This window comes from Vicia villosa, linkage group LG2, assembly GCF_029867415.1.
Source record: "Vicia villosa cultivar HV-30 ecotype Madison, WI linkage group LG2, Vvil1.0, whole genome shotgun sequence".
Classification (NCBI taxonomy): Eukaryota; Viridiplantae; Streptophyta; class Magnoliopsida; order Fabales; family Fabaceae; genus Vicia; species Vicia villosa.
In genome coordinates this window covers 208,338,394-208,350,532 of record NC_081181.1, presented here as the reverse complement: position 1 = coordinate 208,350,532, position 12,139 = coordinate 208,338,394, and the positions used below count along the sequence as shown (strand labels likewise).

Genomic DNA, 12,139 nt, shown 5'->3' with positions numbered 1-12,139 from the left:
TGCGAAGACCGGAGACTAACTCAAAACCTCGCAAAAGGGATTTAATACACCAAAGATTACTCCAAGTGGCTTCTCCAATGAGCATTGTGTCGTCCGCAAATTGAAGGATCTCAAAGTGAGACTCATCATCCAAATAAAAACCTTTATAATGACCAGAATTCACAGCCTTATGCATCATAGCCGACAAACCTTCAGCAACCAACAAGAAAAGAAATGGAGAAAGAGGATCCCCTTGCCGAAGACCTCTAAACACAGAGAAATCCTTAGTGGGGCTGCCATTCACAAGAACGAAAAACGAACTATTAAAAATCAGAGCTTCCATCCACCCTCTCCATCTATCTCCAAACCCCATTCGAACCAACATGGCTCTCAGAAAATTCCAAGACACACAGTCATACGCCTTCTCGAAATCCACCTTTAATAACACACAATTCCTTTTCTTCCTTTTAGCAAAATCCATGATCTCATTTAAAACTAGCACCCCATCATGAATATTACGACCCGAGATGAAAGCAGATTGACATGGGGATATAAGCTTATCAATCACCTTACGAATCCTCAGAGATAATAATTTTGACACAATTCTATATAGACTACCAATAAGACAGATTGGCCTATATTCATCAAGTGAGATCGGATTCTCCACTTTGGGAATCAAAGCCAAGAAAGAAGCTGTAATTGATTTAGAAGACAAACTAGCCCTATGAAATTCTTCCACAAACTTAACCACATAACTTTTCACCACATGCCAGCACGTCTTAAAAAAATCCATATTGAAACCATCCGGCCCTAGGCTTTTATCGCCATCGCCACTCCACACCGCTTCTTTTATATCATCCTCCGAGAAAGGCATTTCTAGAAAAACATTATCCTCTTCCGATAAACAATTGAAAATAGCCCCCGATAGCCTCGGTCTATTAAACTCAACCTCCTCAAAGCGACTTTTAAAGTGATCCGCAATACCATCTTTTACTACCTCCACATCATCTACCCATACGTTTTGCAAATTGATACCAACAATGGAATTTCTTCTAAAACGATGTTTCATGTGACTATGGAAAAATTTTGAATTAGAATCGCCCTCCTTTAACCACCTGCATCTCGCCTTTTGACGAAGAAAACTCTCTTTCTCCAACATAGAGCTCCAAAGCTTATTATTAGCCACCGATCTCCTCATCACTAAGTCATTAATAATTACCCTGTTGGTGTTTGCTGTTTCAAAATCAAGAGCATTAAGATCCCTCACCGCTTCATCCACCGCCAAATCTAGATGACCAAACACTTCCTTATTCCATTTCCTTAAGTGATTTCGGAGCAATTCTAATTTTTGCGAAATCACAAAAGAAGCAGTACCTTCAAAATGCATATTATTCCAGCACGTCTCAACAAAATGCAAAAATTCGCTATGATTAGTCCACCCATGAAAGAATTTGAACGGCTTAGGCCCCCAATCTCTTTTTGCACTTTTCAACCAGATTGGACAGTGATAAAAAAGATCTCTATCCCCCACCACCTGACCAGAAATGTTCCATGCATCCAACAACCCTTCTGACAGAAGAAACCTATCAATACGGCTCATAGAACGACCATCCAAGATAAACCAAGTGAATTTCTTCCCAATTAAAGGCGGATCCACCAGCTCCATTGCGTTAATAAAACCACAAAATTCATCCATCTCCACTCTATTTTGAAACACCGAAACTCCTTTCCTTTCCTTCGCATTACAAATAGAATTAAAGTCACCAGTTATACACCATTCTCCCTTCTCAAAGTTAGATTTAAACTTCATGAGATTATTCCATAAAATACGTTTCTTCCGCAAAAAGCACGACGAATAGATATTAACAAAAAATAAATTGGTACCTTGCCAATCAGCATTAATACCGAAAAAACCTTCCCCCGAGAAGCTAAACCAAGGAACAAGAAATCATGTACGCCACATAATCAGAATACCACCTGAACGCCCAATAGACGCCTTAAAACTCCATTGGACGTCCGACCCTCCCCATAACTCCATGACAAACCTTTCATCAGCTTCCTGAACTTTTCTTTCCTTAATAAAGCAAACATCAACATTTTCTTTCCTGATAAGAGAGCTCAACCGTTTTCTTTTAGACAAACAGCCGCTTCCACGAAGATTGTAAGACAACACAATCATGATGCAGGGGTATGTCGGCCATCCTTCGCCGTCTCCGGTATTTTAACATCAGCATCCCTTCTTTCTAGAGCCTTGATTGCTTCTATCACCAATTCATCAGAAGAACTATTAAACACACCAAAAGCCGTGACCCTATTCCAGATTTTCTCCGCCACTTCTTTGTTGTTTGTTTACCAGAATCGTCGATTACCCATAGCAATAGCTGAATCAGACGCCTCACCACAAACTGAACCTCCTGAAACCAAGTCGCTACCACCCCCTCCATATTTAGATGAAACAGCCATAGAACTGGTACCTTTTGACTTTTGGTCCCGACGAAGAAGGTGAAAATACGACTTAGACACTTCGATGGAATCGGATTGAAGTTCAGTTCCCCGCGTCGGCATATGAGATCCTGAATGATCCAGCCTTTTGTGACGGCCCCCAGAGAGTCCCTTCCTTAGTCGTTTCGAAGGTGAGAGAGAATTGAGGGGCAGAGAAACGGTAGCACCATCCGCGAGGATTTTCTGTTGAGGCAACGAGTTCACCGCTTCATAGTGTTATGAAATTGGCAAATTAGAGCTGGAACTGCATCCCTCTCCTACCGTAACCTGGATTCCCTTACTAATCTCCGTCTCTAATCCAACAGGCCCACCCTGAGAATTGATTTCATCACCAAGAAACGGAATAGGCCCAAAAACGACCGGCCCATTGAATTCAGAATACTTATTTTGAGACTGTGAGTCCATTGCCACGCAAGCGTTAACTTCCTTAAGGCCCACTTCAGGTAACACCGAGGGGTCCACCCTAGAGGAAGACAAATTTTTTTCAACCTCGGCTACTGTGACAGCCGCAGGAACAGTCTTTTCTATCGATGCAGAAAAGGTATCTTTTGGCAATAATACCTTGTTCTCAGCCGCCATATTCAACGATATGTCATCATTGAGCCTAGTCCTAGCTGGAGCACCCTCATCCAAACACTCCGGCGGAAAATTCATGTTCCGTTCAGCTTCCGATTCAAAATCCGACTCTGCTACCAACTACTCCTCCGAATCAAACTCAGAACCTGACTCAGAAATTGATCCTCCCCCATTACTCTTCTCCTGAATACTGAGAGAACTCTGTCAATCTTCCACTATTTTAAGTGTGAAAATAGAACCACTGATTTTCACAGTGATCTTCTCGTCGATAGTTGAGAGATAACGTGCGCGGATCAAAAAATGAGCAACATCCATCTTCTCCTGATTCCTAGTCTCTGCAGCCGCCATGATGAAAGAACCCCAAGGCTTAGAGATGAACTCGAAAAAACCTAAATCCTAGACATGACAGGGAATACCAAAGACTCTCAGCCATGTTACTCTCTCCTTATCCACTGCCTCAGGTTTCCACGGTTGAATCTTGCCAAGCCATTTTTCTAAAATCGAATCTTTATCTTCTATCAAGTCATTGAACACATCCTTATCATCTCTTGCTTCCATGAGACATAGATTCGCTCCTAATGGTGTAATTTTTATTCCAAACACACCTTCCCCATCAAGCACCTCTTGTAAGTTGTAGGTTAAACTAGCATAACGTACTTCACCCACGTAAGCGCCCCGAAATCTCTGCCATACTTCATCTTCTCCCATATTGTATTCCAACTGAGCTGCCTTCTCTATCGGATGGTCCCCCTTATTCGAAGTGACCGCAGCAAAGGACCGACCATCGACAAAGTTTTTCTTGATCTCTTCTTTTCTAACAAATCTACTCTGTGAAGAAATAACTTGTTTTACTCCCCTGACTTCCTTTCTACGATCAAAGCGAGGCAGGTTGACGAAAAGTTTTGAACCTCCAATGAAAATATTATCGAGTTTGGTTGCCAATACATCAGCCTCACGTACATCAAAAAAACGAACAAAACCAAACTTTTTTCCTTTCTTGTTCCTTCTCTTAGGAATGATAACTTCGTCTATCTCTCCAAAATCTTTGAACACCGCAAACAAATCCTTTGCCCGCATGTTATCTGGGAAGGATGTGAAATAATAAGTTGTTGATGGATTGTTATGTAGGATACTCCTTGTTCTAACATTATCCCAAGGCTTGATGAATTTCTCTCTGCGTCTATCTCTTGGACGAATCCACTCCCCCTCCTCTAACACCATAGCTGTAAAAATTGTGATTTACCATAACTTAACTTCACCAAATTTCCTTTTAAGATGTGGATTTCTTCCACTTAGAAACATATGTTCAAGCGATCTATTTTCTTTTGTGGGACTCATAACATAATTTTTCAACAAAATTATTCATTAACCAAATTAACATAAATAATTGGTACTTTGAGTCATAATCTAATTTAAATTCATCATTCTTAATTGTGTTAATTTTTCTGTCCATGAGAATCATGAAGATTTTCATAATAAATGATATTGTTTTGGTTCTCTTAGTTTTTTAATTTACCTTTTTTTATTGTTGCAATAAACAATAAATTTTGTGAGGGAAATATAAATGTATATTTTTCTTAAAATGTGAATTTGTAAAAATAATATTAATTAGTAGGGATGTAAGCGGATCAGAAAAAACCAATTAAATCGACAATCTAAACCAAACCAAACCAAAATAAAACTGATTGTTTATGGTTCGGTTCTAAAACCGAACCGAGTCAATAAAAACCGATGTGGTTTGGTTCGGTTCTCGGTTTTAGTTTTTAGGAACTGTCAAACCGATGAACCGAACCAATGGAAATAATTACGCTCTAAATCCTTTATTCCACCCTTCATTAAGCTCAAATTGTGTACGTTTCCAACCATTCTCTATCTTTGTTTTCACTTTCTTCCTTTAAGCAAAACACGCATTTAGAATTAAACTCCAAAACATATAAAGTAAAAATCGTAAGTCACAGCTTTCACTAAACTACTTCTCTAGTTGTCTACCTCAAATGTTGCTCTCACAATCGCCACTATGATATGTTATGGTATCCTTCTTCAGATTCAAATTCTCTTCGTTACTTTTCATATTTGTTTTTACCTTTCTGATTTCTTCTTCAACAAAACTCCTTCTAATCTTGTTACAAAATAGTTTTTATGTGTATTTAAGGCGGAAACATGTTAATTGAAGTGTGTTTTTTTGTGTTCTATTTGTTAAACTTTCAAATCTATTTCCAACATTCCGATGTCAAGATTCAACTTTTATAGTGAATTTATTTCATTATGCAATGAAACTATGTCATTGTTTCATATATGGATTAAGTGCAACTTGTAAGTTGTTTGAAAAATTAGAGCATGAAATAAATGACATGAAATGTATTAATTTAAAAAATAATAGCATAAAATATATCGAAAAATACAATATTGGAAAATACATTGATGAATATAATGTTTCAAAAAAATATTAAAAACCGATCAACCGAACCAACAAAAACCGATGAAGTTATTATTGGTTCGGACCTTTTTTTGACCAAAAACCGATCCGTAGGCAACGGCACTGTGGCCCCAGGGCGTTTTTGACTCCAGCCGGGATCGAACCCGGGTACTAGCCGGTTCCGTCCCTTTTTGGAGAAAGCTCATTTGCCAACTGAGCCAACCCTTTGAGGTTTACTAACTAATGACTTTTTGTTAAAAGCTATTTGAAATATCTTTTAAGCTAATTGCTTTTAATTTGTATTTTTTTCATCCATTTTTATTTAATCATTTTAGCTAAATCTCATTTTCATCATAATCATTTTAATTAAAATAAATATATTTTAAATGCATGAATGGAAAAAGTCATATTTTGTATGTAAAATTTTATGATACCTTTAGTGCAATTTTTCTCTATTCTTTTTCTCCATTGTCTCCACTCCACCATTGTCCATTCTCTTTCTCCATTGATTTCAATCTCGCTCTCTATTGTCTGGCCACTAATACTCTATCATTCGTCGTTCGTCGACGAAATGACAAAACTTATATATATATATATATTTTTTTTAATAAGCAATGGAATTAAGAGAGCAAAAGGGATGCTCCTACCCAAACAAAAGGATTACAAAGAAAAGCACTGTAAAGGTTGGGTATGCCAACCAAAGAAATTACAAACCGGACCCTTCTTATAAAAAGAACATAACCAACGCCACGACGAAATAGTAATCTCCGACATGCTCTCTATGAAGCTAAAGGACTCGTCCTTGAAAATAATAGCATTGCGCTTATTCCACAACGTCCAAATTGTAGCGAGCCAGACTACCGACATAATAGCTTTCTTGGAAAGACAGTTAATTTTATCACTATGATAGAAGAAATCAAAGAACTCATCATAAGACAAGAAGTCCCCAACTCCAAGCCACATAAAGACACGGCGCCAAACTCTACCCGATACAACACAAAACGCAAAAAGATGATCCCGAGATTCTTCCTCCTTCGAACAAAAAACACAAATAGATATATATATATATATATATATATATATATATATATATATATATATATATATATGTTGAATACATTTAAATATTATTTAAATATTTTGTTTAATTATATATATATATATATATATATATATATATATATATATATATATATATATATATATATATATATATATATATATATATATATATATATATATATATATTACTCGTGTGTTACGTTTAATTTAATAATCATATATAACCAATAATCTATGACAGAGAAAGAGATTGACATTAACATGACATGGTTATAAACAACAAAATATTGGAGAGATAAAGATACTAATTTATTTCAGATTTTAGTTAAAAGTACAACATGACAAATGGAAAAACATTAAAAAGTAGTAGTCAAATGATGCTACTATTATCTGCACGACATTTCCAAAAAAAGTAAACCCACACATTTCTGCATTAATTTATTTTCCATAGCCCCAAAGTTGTTCATCGTACACAGGACTGCTGAAGTATCCTTGTTCACACCAGACAGGTAATAATGTAGCATCTTCACTTGGAGGGACATATGAATTGTCTATCATATATGGTTCTGTCCAGAAATTATCATTCAAAACATCCATGTATGCATCCATTAAAGGAAACTCATCAAGAAGATAATTTTCATACAATATTTCCGTAGTTGTTGGAGTATCCATTGTTCCACTTGAAGATGAGATTGAAGATGATGGACTTGTAGAATTGGGACCACAACTATTCTCTATCACTCCTTCATGTTTGTTGTCTGAATTTGTTTCTTTGGAGTTTCCTGCTCTATTATTAGTGTCTGACTTTTTATTTTTTATAAAACGCTTTTTCAAGTTTGTGTGCCAATGGTTCTTTATCTCGTTATCTGTTCTTCCCGGTAAATTTGTAGCAATCACAATCCATCTGCTTAATAAAAATGTTTCGTCATCATAAAATGCCCTAATACTATATATAGATGAACACATTATAATTTTAATTAAATCCATCTGCAACAAAACTTGAACTAAAGTCCAAATTATGATATATATATATATATATATATATATATATATATATATATATATATATATATATATATATATATATAATGATATTCAATGATTTCAAGAAGTCTAAGCTTCATTTGTATAAAAAGGTTAAACTGTATCATCAAGCTAAGATTCATTCATAGACAATACCTATTACCAAGTTTTTCATGAAGTTTGATGATAGTATCTTCTTCTTGTTGAGTAAAGTTCCCTCTTTTGAGATCTGGTCTTAGATAGTTCAACCACCTTAATCTACAACTCTTTCCACACCTTTCAAGACCTGAAAACATTATTCACATAAACTAGAAGAAAAAAAAACCAACCGACACACATGAAGAAAATTATTATTCATACCGGCAAATTTAGGTAGTTGTCGCCAATTCCAAGAGCCATATCTAGTTACATAAGCAATTAACTTGTTGTCTTCTTCAGGAGTCCACGTACCTTTTCTCATTCCAGTTTTGTCACAACAAGGGCTTCTCACCATTTTCTCTAACTAACTACTACTGATTCCACATATATAAGTGCCTTATATGGTAAGAAAGTTTAACATTTGAAATCAATCAATTGAATTTAGTAATATATAATTGGAGGAGAAACTGATAAGTATACTGTGAAGTGTGGACATGCATGTGATACGTCTACGAGTTTATTTTCTTATGTTATAACGACCACACGTTTAGAATATCCACTTCAAAAACAACATGTGCTCAAAACTAATCACATGTTGCACTGTATCCTAATGTTTTGTTTTTTTTACAGTTTTAGGAGTTTTACTATAAAATGTATTTCATTTTTTAACCGGTAAAAGAAATTGTGACAATCTAAGAAACTAAACTAACTGAGATATTTTCTTCTCTTTGTTCACACCTTGCGGGATGATTCTTTTTGTGTATAGAGTTTTTGTACTTATGTAAAAAGTAGTGGAGGTTTGCTGTCAATCTCGTGCAAATTAAAAGGTAGATCCTTGTTCTCTTTTACTGGTGGTCCGGTGTATGCTTGGAGTGGAGAGCTACTAATACTTTGTATACCTGATAAGAAAATTATGTGGATTGATTTGTGGTTCAGTAAAGTAAGTTTTTGAGGTGACAATTAGTGTGTTTTGGGTGATTTTAATTCTATTTTCTCTTCAAAAGAAATGGTAGGAGTCGGAGATCCTTATAATACCTCTACGTAGAAAACTTAGAGTTCTCTCAATCCGAGATGGAGCTTATTAACTTACTTCTCTTTCACTAGGTTTCAATGGTTGGATTAGTCGGGCGAGGTTATCCAATGGACCCTTTGTATGGATGTTTTTTATCACTGTATGTTATCCTAAAATATGCAAATCAAGTGTGGAGTACTAAGCCTTTTAGATTTAATAACCATTGGTTATTCCGAATTTGTGGTCTTTGTTATTATTCTCCTTCCTGAAAAGGTTCTAGAATCTTGTTAGAGATGATTTAGGGATCATGTTTGATCAGTTTCACTACTTTGCATCCCTACCCTGTAGTTATGCACACTACTTTGTGACATTGATCCCTATGATTAAATATCCCTCTAATTTGGGGGAAGTTTGACCGATATCTTAGGTGGGATCTTTATATAACTTGGTGGTTAAAGTTTTGGTTACTAGACTTGGACTGGTGATGAAGAAACTCATTTTCTCAAATCAATCGGATTTTCTTAAAGGGAGGGTGTTGGTTGATGCAACGATAGCGTATTGGGTGTTTTCGTCAATTTTGAGGTACGTTATGGCTTTTGGTTCTTTTGGTGGTCTTAGATGAGATCTGATTGGTTGATGGTGAATCTGGTGGCTTGAGATCTAACCTATTATCATTAAGGTAGACTTTTAGTAGCATTGGCCTTTCTTTGGGAACCCCTTGGTCTGTAGAGTTTGTTGGAACTTTCTTGTTGTATGTTGCTCTTTTTTGGATCGTTTTTCTCTTTAATTAGGTGTTTTCTGGCACTTCTTGTATTTTGAGACTATCTCTATAACTCTTTGAAATCGATATCATAATAGAATTTTTTCCCTCCCTGCCACAGCTGTGAAAAACAATTCCCCAAATGCCACCTTTTGAAAATTATTTCCCAGATTGCCACACCTGCATGCCATGTCGCCAATCAAGATGGAGAAAAGGGTGGGCCCCACCTGCTGAAAGGTCCATGTCGCCAATCAAGGTGGAGACATGGTGGTCCCCACCTGCCACACACTGCATGTCGCCAATCCATTTGGGGTCAAGCCCTTTTTTTAAATTTTTTTTTCGTTTTAATAGTTTTAATGGTTTTTGTTTTTTATTTAATATATTTTTGTTATATAATTATGTTAAATGCATTGAATAATTTAATTAAATGCTTTAAAATCATTTTTTAATTAATTAAAAATTAAATTAATTATTTTAAACATAATTAATACTAAATTATTTTTTTTAATTAATTAAAAATTACATTAATTATTTTAAACATAATTAATACGAAATAAACTTTAATACAAAATATTAAATTAAAAACAAATATTATTAATTATAATTAATACAACTTAATACAATAACATCTCTAAAGCATTCAAGAATGTTGAACTAGTTAGAAGGGCCAGCTGCATTTGGCCGATGCGGACATTTTTTCCGCATATGTAATCCTTGACAGATTCCACATCGTCTTTTTACTTTTTCAACGGTGTCCATTTCAGTCCTAATGCGAGTGCTGTTTGGGCGACCTTTTTTGTTTCGTCGCATTCTTTCATTGTGTAAAAGAATATCACCTTGGTAAGGAGTCCATTGATCTTCTTTGGGAACACCGATGAAGCTTTGTTCGTATACCTTGAAGATATTTCGAACGCTAAATACAGGAGGTATAAACATCTGATAATTGAGTCGGACATGAGAACAAGCTGCAATGGCATGCGAGCAGGACACATGAAAAGTTTGAAATTTCCCACAGTCACATGTTTGTTTTTGTAGGTCGACGTTAAAATAAGTAAGTGGTCGGCACTCGTTATTATTAACTGTCTCTTGGACGACGAAATAATTTCTCTCACGATCAAAACTCAGGACATTATAACTGTGAGATTTTTCCACTTCTTTTTGCATCTCTTTCATGCAATTATCTGTGAAATCCTTCTTTGATGACAACATTTTTGTCCAATTATGACCTCGCCTCCCAAACAATGTGCCCATCCTGAAGTATGTTGACCTTACCAGTGCTGTAATAGGTAAATTTCTTGTTTCCTTCATCACCGAGTTCAATGATTCCACAAGGTTGGTTGTCATGTGACCCCATCGTCTTCCACCATCATAAGCTCGCGACCATTTTTCTCTTGGAAGATTCTCTATCCAGTTGAAAGCTTCCATGTTTGTTTGTCGGATTTCGTCCCGATAGTAAGCGTATGTAGACTCCGTCAGAGCATACCCTGTATATGCAATATTAAAAATATTAGCATAACAAAAATGTGAGTTTAAAGGTTGAAGAACAAAACACTAAAAATATATAGAATAAATTACCCATGTTTACAACTTTCTTGCGGAGGTCTTTGTCCTTGATCGCTCGCATAAAATTTTGTGCGATGTGTCTGATGCAATACACATGCACTGAAGGAGGATTTTGCCAGCCATTGTCTGGGTTGTTGTATGCACTCTTTATAGACTCGTGTCGATCAGATATCAAACATAGATCTGATTGAGGGGTCACGTGCAGCCGCAAATTTTTTAGAAAAAAACTCCAAGCCCCTCCTGTCTCACCTTCAACCAATGCGTAGGTGATTGGGAAAATGTTACCGTTCCCATCTTGCGCAACAGCCATTAGCAACGTTCCTCTATATTTTCCATACAGCCATGAGCCATCGACTTGTACAATTGGTTTGCAATAGGCGAAACCTCTGATACTTGGTTGAAACGCCCAAAAAAGGCGATGGAAAATTCTTGCACCACTAATTTGTGTTCCATCATCTAATTAATTAAAAAAATAATTTAGTATTAATTATGTTTAAAATAATTAATTTAATTTTTAATTAATTAAAAAATGATTTTAAAGTATTTAATTAAATTATTTAATGCATTTAACATAATTATATAACAAAAATATATTAAATAAAAAACAAAAACCATTAAAACTATTAAAACGAAAAAAAAAATTAAAAAAAGGGCTTGACCCCAAATGGATTGGCGACATGCAGTGTGTGGCAGGTGGGGACCACTATGTCTCCACCTTGATTGGCGACATGGACCTTTCAGCAGGTGGGGCCCACCCTTTTCCCCATCTTGATTGGCGACATGGCATGCAGGTGTGGCAATCTGGGAAATAATTTTCAAAAGGTGGCATTTGGGGAATTGATTTTCACAGCTGTGGCAGGGAGGGAAAAAATTCATCATAATACTTGAAGATTATCAAATAGAAAATATTGATTTTAAAATTACAAATTATTCTTCTATTAATCATCAATAGCATAATATTACAAATAATATCAATGCTAAAAAAATCAACTTTGGCTAAGTTACAGTTTTGGTCCCCCTATTTTATCCGATTCACGAAATTAGTCCCCCTATTTTAAATTCAAACAGTTTTGGTCTCTCTATTTTAAATTTAAACAGTTTTAGTCCC

At 35.7% G+C, this 12,139-nt stretch overlaps 3 protein-coding genes across 3 annotated transcripts; all 3 read right to left on the bottom strand.

The window, feature by feature from the left end:
• Positions 1-3,261: 3,261 nt before the first annotated feature.
• Positions 3,262-4,278, bottom strand: LOC131651188 (uncharacterized). The gene is made up of 2 exons (XM_058920856.1): positions 3,496-4,278; positions 3,262-3,453 (listed from the first exon to the last, which is right to left on the bottom strand). The coding sequence occupies exons 1-2, from the start codon at positions 4,276-4,278 to the stop codon at positions 3,262-3,264; spliced, it is 975 nt and encodes a 324-aa protein (XP_058776839.1).
• A 2,695-nt stretch (positions 4,279-6,973) lies between these two features.
• On the bottom strand, positions 6,974-8,079 carry LOC131653731 (transcription factor MYB14-like). Its single transcript, XM_058924001.1, has 3 exons — positions 7,919-8,079; positions 7,715-7,844; positions 6,974-7,439 (listed from the first exon to the last, which is right to left on the bottom strand). Exons 1-3 carry the CDS (start codon positions 8,049-8,051, stop codon positions 6,974-6,976), a joined length of 729 nt encoding a protein of 242 aa, XP_058779984.1. The 5' UTR covers positions 8,052-8,079.
• A 2,043-nt stretch (positions 8,080-10,122) lies between these two features.
• Positions 10,123-11,341, bottom strand: LOC131651186 (uncharacterized). Its single transcript, XM_058920855.1, has 2 exons — positions 11,044-11,341; positions 10,123-10,952 (listed from the first exon to the last, which is right to left on the bottom strand). The coding sequence occupies exons 1-2, from the start codon at positions 11,339-11,341 to the stop codon at positions 10,123-10,125; spliced, it is 1,128 nt and encodes a 375-aa protein (XP_058776838.1).
• Between the last annotated feature and the right edge of the window lie 798 nt (positions 11,342-12,139).

Coding starts and splice junctions, on each gene's coding strand:
- LOC131653731 (XM_058924001.1), bottom strand. CDS start 8,051: ATGGTGAGAAGCCCTTGTTGTGACAAAACTGGAATGAGAAAAGGTACG. Junction 7,845..7,918: donor ACAACTACCTAAATTTGCCG/GTATGAATAATA, acceptor TAATGTTTTCAG/GTCTTGAAAGGTGTGGAAAG. Junction 7,440..7,714: donor CATGAAAAACTTGGTAATAG/GTATTGTCTATG, acceptor TTTATTAAGCAG/ATGGATTGTGATTGCTACAA.
- LOC131651186 (XM_058920855.1), bottom strand. CDS start 11,341: ATGGCTGTTGCGCAAGATGGGAACGGTAACATTTTCCCAATCACCTAC. Junction 10,953..11,043: donor CAAGAAAGTTGTAAACATGG/GTAATTTATTCT, acceptor TTGCATATACAG/GGTATGCTCTGACGGAGTCT.
- LOC131651188 (XM_058920856.1), bottom strand. CDS start 4,278: ATGGTGTTAGAGGAGGGGGAGTGGATTCGTCCAAGAGATAGACGCAGA. Junction 3,454..3,495: donor AGGCAGTGGATAAGGAGAGA/GTAACATGGCTG, acceptor TGTCATGTCTAG/GATTTAGGTTTTTTCGAGTT.